This window comes from Ogataea polymorpha, assembly GCF_001664045.1.
Source record: "Ogataea polymorpha strain NCYC 495 leu1.1 chromosome Unknown OGAPOscaffold_3, whole genome shotgun sequence".
NCBI classification, from domain to species: domain Eukaryota; kingdom Fungi; phylum Ascomycota; class Pichiomycetes; order Pichiales; family Pichiaceae; genus Ogataea; species Ogataea polymorpha.
This window is the reverse complement of record NW_017264700.1, coordinates 355101-372411: the sequence shown is the minus strand read 5'-3', so window position 1 is coordinate 372411 and position 17311 is coordinate 355101. Positions and strand designations below refer to the sequence as shown.

General features: G+C 45.9%; 12 protein-coding genes across 12 annotated transcripts; 5 read left to right on the top strand and 7 right to left on the bottom strand.

Annotated features, from left to right (window-relative positions):
* Position 1: 1 nt before the first annotated feature.
* On the top strand, positions 2 to 3959 carry OGAPODRAFT_16086 (uncharacterized protein). The gene has a single exon (XM_018354165.1). The coding sequence runs from the start codon at positions 125 to 127 to the stop codon at positions 3008 to 3010; it is 2886 nt and encodes a 961-aa protein (XP_018211272.1). The 5' UTR covers positions 2 to 124; the 3' UTR covers positions 3011 to 3959.
* OGAPODRAFT_7629 (uncharacterized protein) lies at positions 3041 to 3949 on the bottom strand (the record flags this gene model as incomplete). Its single annotated transcript, XM_018356155.1, has 1 exon — positions 3041 to 3949. The coding sequence occupies one exon, from the start codon at positions 3947 to 3949 to the stop codon at positions 3041 to 3043; it is 909 nt and encodes a 302-aa protein (XP_018211273.1).
* A 121-nt stretch (positions 3960 to 4080) lies between the features above and the next one.
* OGAPODRAFT_86905 (uncharacterized protein) lies at positions 4081 to 4797 on the bottom strand (the record flags this gene model as incomplete). Its single annotated transcript, XM_018356852.1, has 1 exon — positions 4081 to 4797. A coding segment is annotated over exon 1 (699 nt), but the record flags the coding sequence as incomplete, so codon positions are not given.
* A 79-nt stretch (positions 4798 to 4876) lies between these two features.
* Positions 4877 to 8674, bottom strand: OGAPODRAFT_99128 (uncharacterized protein). Its single transcript, XM_018358070.1, has one exon. The coding sequence runs from the start codon at positions 8656 to 8658 to the stop codon at positions 7558 to 7560; it is 1101 nt and encodes a 366-aa protein (XP_018211269.1). The 5' UTR covers positions 8659 to 8674; the 3' UTR covers positions 4877 to 7557.
* On the top strand, positions 5710 to 7527 carry OGAPODRAFT_48237 (uncharacterized protein; the record flags this gene model as incomplete). The annotated part of the gene is made up of 1 exon (XM_018355576.1): positions 5710 to 7527. One exon carries the CDS (start codon positions 5710 to 5712, stop codon positions 7525 to 7527), a length of 1818 nt encoding a protein of 605 aa, XP_018211270.1.
* Positions 8675 to 8721: 47 nt separating the features above from the next.
* Positions 8722 to 10101, top strand: OGAPODRAFT_7625 (uncharacterized protein; the record flags this gene model as incomplete). Its single annotated transcript, XM_018356150.1, has 1 exon — positions 8722 to 10101. One exon carries the CDS (start codon positions 8722 to 8724, stop codon positions 10099 to 10101), a length of 1380 nt encoding a protein of 459 aa, XP_018211268.1.
* Positions 10098 to 11603, bottom strand: OGAPODRAFT_12391 (uncharacterized protein; the record flags this gene model as incomplete). Its single annotated transcript, XM_018353320.1, has 1 exon — positions 10098 to 11603. One exon carries the CDS (start codon positions 11601 to 11603, stop codon positions 10098 to 10100), a length of 1506 nt encoding a protein of 501 aa, XP_018211267.1.
* A 44-nt stretch (positions 11604 to 11647) lies between these two features.
* Positions 11648 to 13466, top strand: OGAPODRAFT_93350 (uncharacterized protein; the record flags this gene model as incomplete). The annotated part of the gene is made up of 1 exon (XM_018357324.1): positions 11648 to 13466. The coding sequence occupies one exon, from the start codon at positions 11648 to 11650 to the stop codon at positions 12653 to 12655; it is 1008 nt and encodes a 335-aa protein (XP_018211265.1). The 3' UTR covers positions 12656 to 13466.
* On the bottom strand, positions 12707 to 13466 carry OGAPODRAFT_93349 (uncharacterized protein; the record flags this gene model as incomplete). The annotated part of the gene is made up of 2 exons (XM_018357323.1): positions 12707 to 12758; positions 12817 to 13466. 2 exons carry the CDS (start codon positions 13464 to 13466, stop codon positions 12707 to 12709), a joined length of 702 nt encoding a protein of 233 aa, XP_018211266.1.
* On the bottom strand, positions 13456 to 14653 carry OGAPODRAFT_16085 (uncharacterized protein). Its single transcript, XM_018354164.1, has one exon. It carries the CDS (start codon positions 14606 to 14608, stop codon positions 13574 to 13576), a length of 1035 nt encoding a protein of 344 aa, XP_018211264.1. The 5' UTR covers positions 14609 to 14653; the 3' UTR covers positions 13456 to 13573.
* Positions 14654 to 14874: 221 nt separating this feature from the next.
* On the top strand, positions 14875 to 17303 carry OGAPODRAFT_93346 (uncharacterized protein). Its single transcript, XM_018357322.1, has one exon. It carries the CDS (start codon positions 16158 to 16160, stop codon positions 16890 to 16892), a length of 735 nt encoding a protein of 244 aa, XP_018211262.1. The 5' UTR covers positions 14875 to 16157; the 3' UTR covers positions 16893 to 17303.
* OGAPODRAFT_16084 (uncharacterized protein) lies at positions 14891 to 17283 on the bottom strand. Its single transcript, XM_018354163.1, has one exon. It carries the CDS (start codon positions 15776 to 15778, stop codon positions 15038 to 15040), a length of 741 nt encoding a protein of 246 aa, XP_018211263.1. The 5' UTR covers positions 15779 to 17283; the 3' UTR covers positions 14891 to 15037.
* Positions 17304 to 17311: the final 8 nt, after the last annotated feature.

Sequence of the window (17311 nt, the reverse complement as noted above, 5' to 3'; positions counted from 1 at the left end):
GGCTCATTTGGAAGGCAATTTAGCTTACGTAATCTACTGGAATTAGCAGTCACTATCTCCGTAGGGGTTTAATAGTTGTAATTGTCTTTCTTAGCTATTATTTAGTGCGTTCTATTTCTTCCTAATGTCGTCAGGAACGGACTCGAGAGTTAAGAAGAGCCGTAATAGAGTGCCCATTTCGTGCGAGCCATGCAGAAAGAAGAAACTTAAGTGTGACCGCACGAAGCCATGCTCTAGCTGTGTCAAGAACAAGACTCAGGATTCGTGTAAGTATGCTAATCAGAATCTGGACAACACGAACAAGATGCAACTCACAAGCGAAATCATCAATCTGAAAATGAAAGTCAACAAACTGGAGAAAATACTACAAGCTAATAATATCAGCGTTAGCGAGTATAGCGATTTGTCGTTTGTGTTTAGTGAGTCAATCAGCCGAATGAGTGAGGAGCAGGAGGATCCGGTGCTTGATTTATCAGAGAAATTTGATCGCATGATTTTCAAGGAAAATAGAATTTTGCGTTCTGGTGCTACGTCCTACGTGACATTTATTAAGGCAGATAAGCAGCTGAGCTTGCTTTTTGAGGCTCTGAACAAACGACATGAACAAGAATACGAGGAATATGTGAGCGCACAGAAGATCAAGGTCCAGCACGACTCTAAAATGTTTGATAACAGCAACATTGTGCGCAAACATGCTTACCAAGACAAGGATCTTTGTATGGACTCTAGTCTGAGCGGCATGACAACTACCACACTCACCGCTTCAGGACCTCTCAAAAGTCAGGACATTTTTGCATTAGCAAGCAGCAAGCTTCCTCCGATGTTTGCGATCGAGGCTCTTATTGATCGTTTTTTTACCCATGCTTACTATCTGGTTCCTTTTGTGGACGAGGAAATTTTTCGGGAGGAGCTAACGTATGTTCTGCTGGCAGATGAAAAGGGAAATCCAACTTTCAAGGTGGTACATAACCAAAACACGTCAATTGTCTCGCTGCTCCTAATCATCCTTCGATACGCCTACATGACCATCAACGTGAAAGAGTTTGACGAAAACCCCCGGTCGATAGAAGACGAGAACTTAGCAACCATGTTGAGAATGGGTATCGTTATCGGCCCACAGTATATCGAATTAGCAAAGAACGTCCTGTTGAGCATGCCTCCCGAGGAAAGCATTTTCAGAAAAGTGACGATTCGCAACATACAGGTGCTGATGTTCCTAAGGTGGTACCAGAGCTACTCGCCTGAGCTGAGTGAAGATTACTACGAAGCATCGATTTCGCTTAGCTTGATCATCCAGATGTGTCGAGTTCTGGGTATCAACAGGGACCCCGATCATTTTTCTGAGGTGTTCCGAGACGAAAAAGTGAAGAATTTGAGAAGAAGAATATTCTACAAGCTCTACTATATGGACACATTGAGCGCTTTCGATCTTGGAACCCCGGTTGTGATTCATTCAGATGAGTTCGATGCCAGGTTACCAAAAATCAGCGCCAAGGATAAGGCCACTTTGGACGATTTTAAGCGTGGGATGTCTATAAGTATTACCGGAAAGCAACTCAAGTCCATCATTAACGAAAATGCCATCAATAGGGATATCGAGCTTGAGTTTGAAGTTGCCAAACTGATCCGCAAAGCCATCCAATTGTGTCGTAACTACGATGACGGTGCGAAGAAGTCAGAATTCTTGGCCCACATCCAAAGGATTGAGTATTTCTTGAATAGTCGCCTAAGTTCCATTTACGAGATGCTGGACAGTGGGGAGCTACCAGGTAGTTTCAGAATCGATGATCCTATTGAGCGGATTTTCAATATTTCGAAGATCAAAAAGCTGGAAATGAGACTGGTTCTTCTTTCCTTGTTGAATTGTCTCCACTACTTGCTGTTCCTGTATGCTTCAGAGGATCAGGAGGAGGAAAAACTGGAGCATGCAGTGAAGGCGTCTGAACCAGCCCTAATCTTGTTCAAATTCACTTATGACTTTGTGAAGTATTTGACGGAGTCGTCCACCATTCACGGAGCCAGCAAGTCACACCAGAACTTCAAGCGATTCTTCAATGGCCTAGAGACTCCTTTCGCAAGCAAAGTCCAGGCCTGTTTCCACAGAGGTATCTTGTGGACAATGTCGATTTTCCTCCAAAACTTCACTTCTGACCATTTGAAATTCGAAATCCTTTTGAAGAAATTTAGCAACTCTGTGGACTCGGTTATTGTGCTGAACTGGCTCAACATCAACCTTGACAGAAATACCAACGACCAGTTTTTAATCATCATGTTGCACTATTTAAAGGAGTATTATCTCAACAGTATTGGTTTGAAGACAGACTTTTTCTGTTGCTGGAGGGTCTCGATGATTATCAAGATTTTCTTTAACTTCTTCAAGAACACCAAGCAGGAAAGATTTGAGAAGGTGCTCACGCACTACGAGCTCGCAAGCGAAAACCAGAATTTGAGAAAGGATTTTTCGTACGACGAGGCCAGAATTATGAGCTCTGAGCCTGAAAAACTGAAGAGCGGGCCCTCTTTGTCGCATATGCCCAATACGCTAGAGCCTGAGCCTACGCAGCTGACCACCAAAGGATTTGAGCAGATCATTTACGGCAATGGGGACGAGTATCTGGACGACTTGCTCAAGGAGGACCAAGCCTATCGTCCGTCGGCTCGTGCGTACTCTTTCTTCAACGTTTCCGACTTCAACGCTTTGGGGGGTCCAGAATCATATCAGACTACGTCCTCCAGCTCGGTTAACCGCCCTTCTGAAACAGATTCTTTCAGCCACTCAAATTCCACCGACCACCCTTCTACGAAATCGAGTGGATCCGTTGGAAACATGACTTTTGAAGATCCTAGCAGGGCCGACGTCATGTCGTTCGAAGCCCCGGACATTGTTAGTCCCTTCGACACGTACGCCAGTCAGATCAGCGCATTGGACCAGGAAGTCCCTGGCGAAAAGAGCATCAACCTTCAAGATTTCATCTCTCAGTTTTCCAAGGACTCGATGTTTTCGAACTGATTATTCGCTGTATATACGTTTTTAAGTGAATCAAATTTCGATGTTGACAAATATGGGGCCAGTGGTGTCGACGAGAAACCCGTTGTCTCCGACTAGCAGGTTGTTCGCGCTCACTTTGCCTTCGATCGAGGACTCCCAATTCGTAACGTCCCATTTGAGCCCGCTCGTGCTCAATCGCACAGGACGCGCGAGTGGTAACAGCCCAACAAGCGGCAGTTTTCCCTTCACTAGCTTCTCACCCCTGTGGTACTCCTTTTCTTGCAGTAGCGTGACAAAGTTGCGTCCTTTGGGAATGAACAAAATATACTCATTATACTCGCTATTTCTCACAATGAACTGGAAATTGGGCTTTGTACGGTGCAATTTTATCAGCTTGCTGATCGTGGACACCGTGTGGTCGAATCTTCCGCCAATTGAGCCCATCATGAACACAGAAACCTTCTCTTGAATGCTATCGGTGATGCTTTCCTCATGCTTGCTGACGCCATCATAGTCGTCGTAATCGTCAAGATTTATTGCCGGATTGAGCAGAACCAGGTTAGAAAGCGTGATGGCCTTGTCCAGGTCTGAATAATATTGCGAAGACTGCTGTTTGATCTTGACCCCCTTGGATTTATAGAAGATACTCACTTCGGGCCGCAAGGAGTCGAGATCACCTATCACAAAGTCCGGCAGCCAGTCCAGACCGTATTTCAGGCTATACTCGTAAAGCTGGTTTGCACCCCCGTCGGCACAGATCCTCAATTGCGAAGCATCCCACACCTGTTGTACAGCAGCCACCGGGAGCTTGATCTCCTGGTTAAGCAAAAGAAGTACCTTTTTGCCCGGCCCCGAAAAATAGTCTGTAGGGCATATCACGCGCGCATCGTCGGGGGGCATGATGTGGACATGATCCGGGTTCTCTGTGACCAGATCGTCGGCGGGCGGCGTAGAACCCATGATAGTTTGAAATAGAGAGAGGTTTTTACGATAGTTACACTCCATTTACATTAAAATTTTCATGGCTGTGTAAGAGAAGCACGCACGCCTGCTATCTGCGGCCTTTCTTGGAAAGGTCGTCTTGATCCTTACGGGGTTCCACAAAGCCTCCACGTGTGTCCCTGTCGTGAGGAATGCCCTGCTCGTCCAGACGAGCAATGAGCTTATCTTTTTGAAGCAATCGCCACCTTGTAAGTTTTGCGTAGTCGTGAATTTGGAACCCAAAGATCTTTGGCGTGTATATGTCCACGCTGTGGCTTGGTATAAGCTCCGGAAACGCCTGGAAGAACATGGCAGGGAACGAGGTGCCAAAGAAGGCGCCGTCCAGCGATGAATGTCTCGATGACTTTGGGTTGTAGATATCTTCGCAATTCGGGCAGTACAGCTTCACAGAAGCGACCTTGGGGGTATCGCTGAGTCCAACGGGGAGCAGAGGTGTCAGTTTGCAGAACACACGCGGACAGTATCCAAAATCGGCGTTCTTGTATTTTTCCATCATCTTGTTGAGACCTCTCTGAGTAATGATGTAACGGGCATGAATGAGAGCATACAAGAACTTGGCGTTATCCTCCAGCCGAGCGCGGGTCTGCTCCGACTCATTTTCGCTAATCTGCGTTCGATCCGTGATAATGTCCACCAGCAACGAGATTCTGTCCACGTACTGATTGAGACCTGTCAAGTTGAACCTATCGGTGATGTACTCGACGTCGACATCGCAAAAGTACTCATTGCCACGACTTCCTAAAAACCAGTCGATCCAGTACTCTGTATACTCGGAGCCCGAGTCGCTCATATATTCTGCAGAGGCCATCAGGACGGTTTAATATTAAGAAAAAAATAAGTTTTTTTTTCGTATCAACACCATGTACTTTCTGAGCGGGTCGTTTTCGAGCACTGCAGCATACTTCGTTTCTGTCAACTCCACAAACGAGTACGTGGCCACCGCAGGAAATGATGCCACGATAATGGTGCGATCCATGTCCAAGTTTGTTGGAATGGTGCCCGATGCCGAGACGTTGGAAACGAAGAGTCCGTCGCAAGTGCAAACAACGCCGGCCATTGACAAGGCCAAATTCACCGAGGCGCAGCAGGCTGATAATGTTGTGACGCTCAAGACGCGGAGTAAGATCTCATGTTTGAAGTTTGCAAACCTGCACCAGAACAGTCATCTTCTTGTGGCTCTGTGCAAAAACGGCGAGGTTTTCCTTGTCGAGCACCCAGAAGATCCAGAACTGTGTGAAACCGTGTTGTTGTACCGCCAGAAGAAAGGTCAATTAATAGACTGCAGCTGGTCCGCAGACGACCAGCTGCTGGCCTTCTCCTCGATGAATAACGAGGTTGTCATCTACGACACCCTGTACAGAAAACAGCTCACGAGCTTGCACATACATAGCAACGACGACACTATCGCCGTGAAGGGGATCACCTTCGATCACTGCGCCAACAAGTACTTATTTACACAGGGAGACGACAAGCTGGCTAATATCGTCGAGTATTCTTTGCAAGAGGACCAGGAACACGGCAGGGTGTTCAAGTACAAGATTTCCCAACAACTTTCAAACTTGTCAAGCAACCTCAAGGTGAAGGCCAATTTGCGGAAGGTGGCGTGGTCTGCCGACGACAAGGTGCTCGCCTGTCCAAATATGGGCAAGGGCAAGTCCTCGTTGGTGGCTCTGCTCAACAACCCGGACGGATCCAGTTGGAATAGCTGGTGCACTTTAATGGCCTCTGATTTCCGGTGCATTATGACAGCATTTTCTCCAATCGTGTACGCGAACCCGGCAAACAAAGACCCTTCCGATATGAACCCGGCTACGGCCAAGCAGTACTACATTTTGGCCACCGCGTCGGCAGAGAGCACTGTTGCGATCTGGAACACTGCCTCGAGTGCGCCGCTCATTATTGCAAACGAGGTCAGTCTCAGCGCGATTCAGGATATGTGCTGGAGTGCCGACGGCCGTCTACTCTTCATATCGACAGCCGCGGGCGAGCTGTTGATAGGTGTTTTTGGAGAGGGCGAGTTGGGAACCGCAGTCATTCCACTGGACAAAAAGATGCAGCTGGAACAGGCTGTGGCGGAAACGCTTGCAGGACAGCTGAAGAGACGCGATAAGTGGATCAAGGAAAATGAGTCAGTCAAGGAGCCCGTTGCGGCCCCTGCTACCGACCCTAAGAAGACGGCAGTTAAAAAAGAATCCAATGGGCCTGCTGTTCCAGAGGTGTCTACGGTTCCGGTGGATCTTAAAAAACGGCCTGCTTCGACAGCGGATTTCGATGCACCATCAACGTCAGTTCCTCGGGAACTCTCGCAGAAAGCAAACAAAATTATCAAGAAGGACGACAGCGCCCAAAACGGCAAGAAAAAGAGAGAGCTAGAACCGTTGGATTTTATTGGCTCTGTGGTGCTCAATCCGCAGCTCTCGTTTAGTAATGTGAGGATTTCCGTGGCCAAAGTGCGACTCAATTTTTTCTACACCTTGCCAGAGGATGAGTCCTTATATTTAGAGGTGAAGAATGGCACAGGATTTGAGTCGTCACCCACACGGATCGCACTAATGAAGAAGCTGTCAGAAGAAAATAGAAAGCAGATATTTGTGGATTTTATTCCGCACAAGGTGCACTTGGTGGCTGCCACCGAAAAGCATTGGGCCGTGTCGACAACCAATGGACAGATAATAGTTTACGGCAGCTCGGGGCGCCGCGTACTGCCTCCCTTGATTTTGGGGTCGCCTCTGTCTTTTATGGAAATGAAAAACCAGTATCTGCTGGCCGTCACGAGCGTGGGAGAGATGTACGCTTGGGACTTGGACGTTCCTAAGGCCCTTTTCAGACCAACGTCGCTGTACCCTTTATTGCAGCCGATATACCGCGCCAATCAGTACGAGACAATCACAGAGGCCAACGGACTGGTGTTTGTGAATGGGGATCTTCTCACGCGGTCTGAAAACCTTACCATGTGTTCAATTTCCAGCACAGGAGTTCCCATAGTCACTCTCAGCAACGGCAACGGGTACTTGTACGACAAAAACATGAACTCATGGTCTCTAATTAGCGACTCCTGGTGGGCGTTCGGGTCACAATACTGGGATTTCACAAGGTCGCAGATCGAGGATGAGTCCATCGTTGGTGTTTTGGAAAGTCGCACAAATGAAGAGCTTCTGCGTCGAGGAAAGGGCCGTCTTCTGAATAAAATATCCAAGGTAATGTTGATGAAAGAGGGATACGAGAACCTGGAGACGGTGATTTCACTCAACCATCTCGAAAACAAAATATTAGTGTATCAACAGCTGCAGGACGCGAAGAGTTTTAAAAGCTATCTGATTCTCTACGTGAAAAGACTATGCGAGCTCAATCTCAAAAATCGCCTGATTGAGTTGTTCGAGGAACTCTATTTTAGCAAAGAGGGAAAGATATGCGGTTTGGATACAGCAGAACTATTGAAAACGCTTATTCTCAGTTGCTCCAAATATAGAGAGGTGCAAAGAATACTGGTGGTGTACGGAGAGAACACTGGTCTTCTGGAAGATGACATACTGTAACGACTAGATAATGATGTACATATACCAAAATTACGTCTCCATGTCCATGCCGAGGATTTTGTACACCTCTTTCAAGTTTTTGCTGGCCACGGCTCGTGCTTTGTCTGCTCCTTCCAGACTGTATTTATGGAGCAAATCTGGTGAGGCCACAAGCTCTTTGTAAATTCTATTGGGCTCTTCCAGCTCTTTCACCACAGCTTCAGCCACAAGCTCTTTCAGATCTCTCTTGGAAAAATCCTTGACCTGAGACACTGTCTCCTCTATGGTCTGGTTCGCAATAGCCGAGTAAATGGTGATTAGATTGGAGATACCTGGTCTCTGCTCCGGATCGAATGTCAAAGGTCCATCTATAGAGTCCGTGGTGGCCTTCATGATTTTCGTTCTCATAGATGTCGGGTCCTCTGTGATGTTTATCTTTGTGAGCTCGTCGGGATCGGACTTGGACATTTTTTTTGACGGATCTCTCAGATTCAGGATTTTGTTGGCAGGTGCCATCAGGGTCTTTGGAGAGCGGAAAAACTTGGTGTTGGTCTGTTTGTTAAAGGCAGACGCAACATCTCTTGTGAGCTCCAAGTGCTGCACCTGGTCCTGGCCCACAGGAACATGTGTAGCGTTGAATAGCAGCACATCGGCAGCCATCAGCACGGGGTATGCAAATAGCCCAAGCCTGACAGCTCCCAGTTCATTCTGTATCTCGGCCTCGGTTTTCACACCTGCTTTGGCCTTCCATTGAGTCATCCGGTTAAGAAGTCCCATACCAGCAAAACAGGTCAGTGCCCATTGCAGCTGTGTGTGTTCAGGTAGGGCAGCTTGATGATAAATTGTAACTTTTGCAGGATCTAGGCCGCAGGCCAACAGAGACGCATATGCCTCGAATCTCTGCCTTTTCAAAACAGAGTAGTTCTGGGGCACAGTGAGGGAGTGCAGGTCTGCGATAAAGAGAATCATTTGAGACGAAGAGTCGAGTTTTCGGGCTATCGTGTGCCAGGTCTTCGCAGCTCCGAGATAGTTTCCCAGATGAAACGACCCCGTGGGCTGGATGCCACTCACTAGCATCGAGCCTTGGGGTAAACTAAACGAGGAAGAGTTGACATATTCCACACACACTGTAGAGACAAATCTGCGAAACATGCGGTAAATTGTTTTCACGATAAATTGGCAATTATTATTTACTGCATTAATTTTTCTCATATAATGTCTCATCTAGCGAGCCGTGCGGAAGACGACTTCTTTGCTTTTTCAGATGAGGCTATAGCTCCACCGAAGAAGAAACGGAAGAAGAAGGATAAGAAGCCCACGTCTGAGAACTCCACTGTTGACATAGTAGCCCATGAGCGCCAAAAGGGGCCCCAAGAGTTTGCCAAGGAGGAATCTACAAAATCTGAGTCTCCCTCGAACAAGGCACAGTACGATAACCTGATAGAGGAATTGGGGCTTCAGACTGTGGAGGAAAATGTTAAGAAGAGCGTCAGTGTGAAGATGAGGAAAATCCAGACCACTGAGACAAACAACGATGATCAGTTCCTCAAAGAGCTAGACAAGAACATTGAGCTGACTCAGCCCGACGGCGAGCTGGATAAAATTTTACAAAAATATAGCTCTTCAGAGCATTTGGTGACCCTGAACGGCAGACAGATACCCATAAAGCAGGCACTATTCGCTCTCACCGTGGAAGTCGATTTGGAAGACGATGAACAAATTGGGTTTCATCTTCGTGTTCGTAGCAATGCACAGTTCAAGACTATTTTGCGCGAAATCCTCAAACAACTGGAATTACACAACAGGAAGCTTCCTGCAGGATGGACAGACGACTGTGAATCTCTCGTTTTCTACGTGCAGGACCACGATATAATTCTGACCCAGGATTTGCGAGTAGGGTCTCTGCTGCTCTCTGGCGCACAGCTACCCCTAAGTGACGCTGGAGATGCGTTTGCAATCACCGCCGTTCTAACTCAAGAGGCAATGGCCCGCAAACAAAGAAGAGAGGCTTCGCTGGATAAACTGGCTCAGTCTCAAGATCAAACTGAGGATCTGGACGAAGATGAACTGATTGTAATTATTTTGGATCCCCAGAAAAATAACGAAAAGACATCGCTCTCTGCAGAGAAGGGAGTCACGGTGAAAGAGCTTCTGGATATTTTTTTAGTGCGCATGAATTATCCGGATAGCTTGAAAATCGAGCTTAAACGCGACGGTCTGGTGCTTGATAAAACAATGCCCGTAGACTTACAGCTGAAAAATAATGATGTCGTTGAGGTGGTTTACAATTTGGAAGACTTGGAATCTTTTGAGGAGCACGAAGTCACCGTCATTAGCGATGAAGATGTTATGGAGCCTGAACAGTCAAATTATTTCTCTATCAAATTGAAAGGAAAAGATCAAAAGGAAGTCAGAGCTCAGGTAAACCCAAAAACCAAGATTAAAACGATTGCAGAATTTTATCTCAGCAAGGTAGGCCTAGACCCAAAAACCCGGATTCGGCTAGTTTTCGATTACGAGGAGCTGGATTTGGACGCGAATGTGGAGCATACTGAGCTGGAGGACGGTTACTTGGTCGACGTGGAATTACTCTAAATAAGTCTTTTAATGTTATTTATTGTCCAGCCTTTGTCTTTAAGCAGACCGCCAAGTTCTCCCGTGTCTTTTTGTTCTAAGTTGTTGAGGTTCGGGCGGCCACTCACGTAGCTGATATAACCCTCCGGCCCGCAAATAAATGCAAACGACGGGTACACTTGCGGTGGCTGTTTCCTGAAGAAACTAAACTGCTGGAATGCGTTCTGGGGTTGAAGCCGAATATCCAGCTTTGGAATAACGTCCTCTTGCTGCAATGGACGTTCTTCGATCCTCGCTCCTTGTATTTGGTTTTTAACTTCTTGTCTTTTCTGGGCAAGCAGCTTCTGTCTGTAAATTTCTTCGCTGATTTTCACATCCATCAGGCCTGAGAAATTTGGGAGCTGGGGCCTTGACACATGCTTAGCCTCTAGTCTGTCTCCGTTGTCACTTATAAGGTAGGTAAACTTAGCGCGTCCACACTTCTCAGCAAAATAGTTGAGCGTCTTCAGCTGGCTTGGAAGATTAGACTCGTTGCGCAGCGAAACATAGGCATCGATAAAGCCCTTCGGTGGGTTTGGCGAGTATAGCATCTGCAGTAGAGGCAAAACCCCAGTTCCTGCCGCATAGAACGCCCACGTCTCGGGCTTTGGCATATTTTCAGGATACTCAGGGTCAGGCTGAATTTTTGATAACAGTGGTTGCAATTGAGGCCTTGCAGGGAATTTATCCAATGGGTGGAACGGAACCTTATATTCCACAACCGGGCCTCGCAATTCCACTTCTTGTAGCAGCTTGCGGCTCGTCAACCAGCGCGAAAATTCACCATTATCGTATCGCTTGACCAAAAGTACAAACTTACCTTCTTCCTCTGGTTTGGTGACTAGTCGCAGATGAGGCTCCTGTGTGTCAGGATCGATTCCCGCAACATACAGAGGCAAGGGTGTATAGTTGCGCACAATGTTGATTTCAGGCTGCCTGATCTCAACACTCCATATTCTTTTTCCATCAAACAGTTGTTGATGGGGAGCCAATATGCCTTTTCTATTTTTCCTTGTGAGCTCAATTAAATAATGATCCTTGTCGACTTGGTACTTGAAAGACACCAAATAAGGCAAGAACTGGTCGGGAAGAAGTAAGTCTGGAATAGCTTCCTTTTTATCGGCGGTGAAAAAGCTGTATGCATAGAAACCCCAGATCAGAGCTCCTCCAACAGCCAAAGAGGGGAGCATTCTCTTCCATTTTGATGCTTGATGAGACTTGCGGATCTGCTCGCTGCGGGCCTCCAATGGTGATTGGGGGGCATGAAACTCGTACGTGACACCCTCTTTGTTGTCCTCGGGGTTGTACTCCACTTTATTTTTCGCTAGCATATTGGATATGCTCTTCTTTATTGGCGGGATGGAGCCCGATGAGCTTACATTTGAGTGTTTAGGGATCTTTTCCAAATCTCCCGAACTATTTGGCCGTCCTTTAACGCTTGAGTTAAGACGAATCTGAGGTAAAAGGCGCACCCTTCTCAACATAATAAACGATCAGAATTCGAAAAGATGTAATCAAATTAATTTTCATGTCCTTTTCCAAAGTGCATACCTTCACAGGGCACACCGATAAATGCTGGTCGATAGACATCGACCGAACTCGCTCCCTGCTGGCGACTGTGTCTTCAGATAAAACATGTCGTATTTACAACTTGAATACCAAACGACTAGTTGGTGTGCTGGACGATAACACACATACAAAAACCATGAGAAGCGTGAAATTCAGGCCAACAGGACCCCTTCCATCATTGGCAATTGGATCTTTTGACTCGACAATCTCGATCTGGAGCAAGGAGGACGAAGACTGGGTCTTGATGGCAATAATTGAAGGCCACGAAAACGAAGTGAAGAGCGTTGATTGGTCGCACGATGGACTCTACCTGGCCTCATGTTCCAGGGATAAATCGATATGGATATGGGAAGCGGACGATAGTAATGAAGAGTTTGAGTGTATTAGCGTCATTCAAGAGCATGAACAAGACGTCAAGAACGTTTCGTGGCATCCGACCAAAAATATTCTGTGCTCCAGCTCGTACGACGATACTTGTCGTATTTTCAAGCAAGACGACTACGACGAGGACGAATGGGTTTGTGTGGCTAATTGCCAAGGTGCTAATGGAACAGTGTGGTGTTCCGATTGGGAGAAAAGGGATACGTTCAGATTTGCCAATTGCAGCGACGATTCATTACTAAGAATATGGAAAAAGACCAGTTCGGACCAGGAGGGCACCGCCAACGGCAAACTACCCTCCACTCTCAAGTCCGAGGAGGAGTGGGCCTTAGAGGCCACTCTACCAAAGATCCACACAATGCCTGTGTACGGGATTGCATGGAATACGAATGGGTTGCTTGCCAGTTGTGGATCGGACGGCCGAATAGTCGTTTATTCGGAGGAGGAAGGCGAATGGAAGGTTCTTGCTGTTCAGGAGCTTGGACATGGCGTGTTTGAGATCAACTGTGTAAAGTGGTGGAACGAAAACACGCTCCTGACCGCTGGCGACGATGGAGCGGTCAACATGTGGACGCTGAGCATATAATTGTCTATGCCACAACGATAAGCACTAGGAACAGGAATACCACACTCACAATTACCAAGAGCCAGAAGCAAAGTCTCCGCTTGTTCCTTTGGTAGCGGTCTGCCTTATGAAGGTGTTTCGACGCGCGCTGGGTATCATGTAATGTACTGTATAGATTGGACTCGATGTTATCTATCAACCCCCCCTGTTCGACCACTATATTCGACAGATCGTGGAATATTTGATTGAGCTCTTCTATTCCCTGCGAAATATTTTCGATGTCTCGTTCTCTTTCCTCGATAAGAGCCCGTTGATACTCAACTTCCTCTGCGTTCAAAGGTTCGTACTCAATGACAACCTGCTGCTGCTGCGATTCCCGTGACGATGGCTCTGACCCGCCCTCTGTTTCGTGAGAGATGAGACTGGCGCTTTTCTCATTCATCTTTTTTTCCAGAGAGGTGTAGAGTGATTGCAGATCGTTGAAATCTTGTAAAGCCCGCTTCAAACTTGTGTTCAGTTTATCTTTCACAAAAGTTTGCGATTTATTGAGCAATGAAGTATCTAATTGGTTCAATCTTCGCGTGTCATCCGAAACACTCTTGAACAGCTCAAAAAGCCTAGATATAAGCTTGGATGAATTTTGATGGTACTTTTGCGCATTCTGATCATTATCGATTGCATCCTGGAGAAAGTTGAGGTTTTTATTCAGATTGCTTAGACCATTGTTGACATCGAGAAGAGTGTTACTAATCTGGCGGTTGATATCGTCAAATTCGGGTACATCTTGATACAATGGCTGTTCCTCTAAAGTGATAGCGTCAAACGAGCTCATTATATTTATAATTATTCTACACTATAAAAAAAACCGTGAATTAGTGAGTGATTTCGACTTTTGAGAGGTGGTGCACCCTTGCACCACAAGTAGAGATTAGGCAATAGCTAAGGTTGACCGTTCTGGAGATTGATCTGCGCTAGAAGGTCCGTAACTGTATCTGTGACTTCACACTTGCTCAACTCCTCTTTGAGCTTCAGCAGCAGATTTTCGAGTTGTCTATTCTTCTCAACAAGTTCAGCATTTTTCTGAGCTAGTATATCATTGTCCTGTTGCAACTTCTCTTGTTGAACTTTCTTCTTCTGCCGACATTTGAAGGCGGCAATTCTATTTCTTTCCAATATCCGTTGTTTCTTCCAAGCTGTCGTCCCGTGTATTGGTCCTGCGTTTGGATTAAAAATAACCTCATTGTTGTAAAATAACTGTTGCTGCGGCACTCCCTGTTCGTTGACACGTAGATCGTTCTCTTCCTCTTTTTTAACTTTCTTGGGATCGTTCTTGTGGCACATCATACTGATTTGTCCTATTTGGCCGTTAGAAATAGAGACTCTCCTGCGAAGTGGAATATGGTAGGAAGCGAACTCAGGCGTGGAGCTCTGCGATTCTGGGTCGGTCATCACATTGGCAGGGACATAGTTGGAAGCGTATGGTGGAGCCACTTCGTGGGGCAAAGCACCGGCCTGCGGTTGAGTAAGCGAAGGCGACCAATTGTCTGCAGGAACTTGTTGGTTTGGAAGGTATGGATACGGGTATTCCAAGATGGGAGGGTTGGTCATGAGTAGATTTTGGATATCGTTAGGGTCCAAGTGGAAGTTCTCAAAGCTTCTTCGGCTGACATTATCAGATTTCATGTTTGAGTTGAGTAGAGAAGCGCCAGTCTGATAGGATGGGTCTTCCGATGTGGCAGTGGCAGTGGTGGTGGTGCTTGGTATCCCGCTTTCTTGGGATGTGCTGTCTGTGACCTCTGTAGTCGTGGATACACTTAGCCCATCCTGCGTTTGATCGATCATGTTCATGGCAAACGCTAGTTGGTCAGATTGTGGTTCTCCAGTTTGCATCATGGGAGGCACCCATGCGTTTTCGGTCTTGATGGAAGTGCACACGGGTTCCCTGTTCGACGTTGTTGTATCCGAAGAAAACATGAGCACCTACTATTAAAAACTATGGCTCTATTTCTTGTCTTTAATTAAAAGTCGTTTTCTTTCTTTTTGCTTACTTTAATTAATCTCAGTTCTTTTTTTCACTTGTGGAGATTAATATGTGACCCAACAATTAGCGACATAATCAGGGTGACAAATTGGGTACTTTAACTTTTTTTTCGTATCTACATTTAGAATAGCAGGGTTGCTTTCCGAACAATTTACCGAGCTATTAACGCCGACCTGTTGGCCACTTAGCTCCTTTTCACATGGGCACACTAGAGAAAAAATTGCGAGTTCCGGAAAGGAAAGTCCGGAAAGGGTAAACCCTCTTAAAACAATTTATCCGAACTGCGTTCTAGTATAATCTTTACGACAATGTACCGTTGAGCTGAAATAATAAATAAAGTTAAAATAAATAAGGATCCGCCGCTAGTCTTGAGGGATTCTGCGTCTCAATTTGGCGAGGCGATCGTATTCGCCGCTCAAGATTCTCTCGACAATAACTTGGTCGTCTTTTTGGAAGCCAACAAAATCAAACTCGTACGATTCTGGATTGCCATATTTTTCGAATGTATCCAAAACAGCGGTGTCATTGTCTTCCTCCGCCTTGCTGCGCACCCGGTATAACAATTCACGTCTGGCCCATTCCGAAACATCCATATCATCTCTCCAGATGATCGCAATGAGCAGGGCAATGCATCCAGGAACAAATAGATAATGGGCAATATTTTCCCACCCTTCTTTCTGGTCACCTTCCCTCACTATCTTCCACTTGATTTCTCCCGTAGCAGTATCTTCATACGGAATCTTGTCAATGATGAGTCCCGATGATGCCTTTAGCTTGACTAGGTCCTTATCGTTTGCTAAATATAGCCTTTCGTGTTCCTTTGGCAAGCTAAATGCCTCGAAAATCCCTAAATTCCGTCTGCCTGCATAGCTGTTTAAATATGCAATCTTCTTGAGCTCTTCCTCTGGAGGCTTTCGACTTGATCCGTCTTCATTTTGAAATATGTGGTCATAATCTTTGAACGAGTCCAGTAATTCTCGACATTTCTGCTCAGCAGAGAGGTTGAAAGCCAGCAGCGGCTTGGATGAGTGCAGTCCTCTGGTTCCCACATTGAAAATGAGCGATTTTGGCGTTAGCCATGTGTATTTTGATGGTCTAAACATAAAGAGAAAAGTATTTATCTCCTCAATTTATCGAGCAAAAAGTGGGGAACCGAATGTGGATCTTGTGGTTTCGGGTATTTTATTTAAGGGTGCACACCTATGCACCTTGAAGTCCAGAAAAAAAGCCTTGTGCGGTTATGCACGAGGCAGATAGCAGATGAGTGAAGATAAGGATATAATAGCAAGGCTCCGCCCCAGCCTTAGCTATTGTGAGGTTTGAGGCAGATTTTCATGCATGAGTTTCTCGTATGCGTTGCTGTCTCCATGTTAACCCCAATTGCCTTTGTTTTAGAGATCGCCCTCGAATAGTGCGAGTGGGATTTTTTAGGCTGTGGTATAATTTTTGTTTTTATTTTGTTGTGGTAACAATACCAACAGTATGTCCAAAGACCTCATCGACATCAAGACGGATATCTTGGCAGATTTTCACGCTTATCATGCTGCTTGTAGCAAGATTTGGGAACTCGAGGTGTTAAACATGCGTCGACTCGATTGGATCAAAACTATCTCGCACCTTATCAACGTCATACAGATTATTAACGACGTGGAACAGCAACATAGCCAAAAGCTCAAGGAGCTGAACAATTTGCGGCGGATATCGAAACAAAAGCAAACACCGTTTTTGACATCGAGACCGACCGGTCTTACGCCTCTTGCTGTTCGAGCCGGGAAAACAGCCGTCAAATCAAGCCTGCCAACAAATACCCCTATCAAGCGATTTCCATCCAGAACAAGTACTCCTGTTTCAGCACGTGTGTCAACACCATCTAGTGTGCGTAAAACTCTACTCAAAGCCGCAAAGACGCCTCAGAGTGTGTCGGCCAGAACACGGTCTATTTTCGAGGATGACGACGAAAACGAGGAAGACGCGTTGCCCGATCTCAAAGCAGTGGTCCGCCCAAAAATTCAACTAAAGCGTAAAAACTTGGAAACATCTGTGCATGATTCGTCTCCGTCAAAACAAACGGATGATGAGTTTACTTCGCCTATTTACAAACGGATCAAACAGACTCAAGAACGCAATTCTATCTCATTCAAAGCCCCAGCACCCACAGTTATCAGTCCTCTGAAGCGACGTAATGAGAATTTGAAAAGCAGTATTTTTGGCCGCTAATTGATTATGTATGCCTAGCTCGTCTTAAACAACTGAAAAGCTCTATCTCCAATGTAAAAATAAATGAAGTTTCCTGCTTCGTGAGAGACAAATGATCCAAAATTCTTTCCCACTATGCAATGCCAGGTAGTTCCGTACTGCTTGTCCATCTCTTTTTTGAGGTATGCTGATAACTCTGCATTTTTCTTATAAGATTGCAAGGCCTTTTCCGTCAGCTTGAAAACGACTTCTTGCATGTCCGCCGACTGAGTTGTTAGACACTGATACTACCACTTACCATGTCCGAAGACTTGAGAATTGCTGAGTTGTTAATTATTTATCATTTTTAACTTACGGTCCACCTTGGTTTCATCCAGATCGCTCATTTAGAAAAGATAGTTGTATTTTTTTGATATACTTTTTGTATTTTCCCCCGCGAA

Coding starts and splice junctions, on each gene's coding strand:
- OGAPODRAFT_99128 (XM_018358070.1), bottom strand. CDS start 8,658: ATGTTTCGCAGATTTGTCTCTACAGTGTGTGTGGAATATGTCAACTCT.
- OGAPODRAFT_93346 (XM_018357322.1), top strand. CDS start 16,158: ATGTCCAAAGACCTCATCGACATCAAGACGGATATCTTGGCAGATTTT.
- OGAPODRAFT_16086 (XM_018354165.1), top strand. CDS start 125: ATGTCGTCAGGAACGGACTCGAGAGTTAAGAAGAGCCGTAATAGAGTG.
- OGAPODRAFT_16084 (XM_018354163.1), bottom strand. CDS start 15,778: ATGTTTAGACCATCAAAATACACATGGCTAACGCCAAAATCGCTCATT.
- OGAPODRAFT_16085 (XM_018354164.1), bottom strand. CDS start 14,608: ATGTTTTCTTCGGATACAACAACGTCGAACAGGGAACCCGTGTGCACT.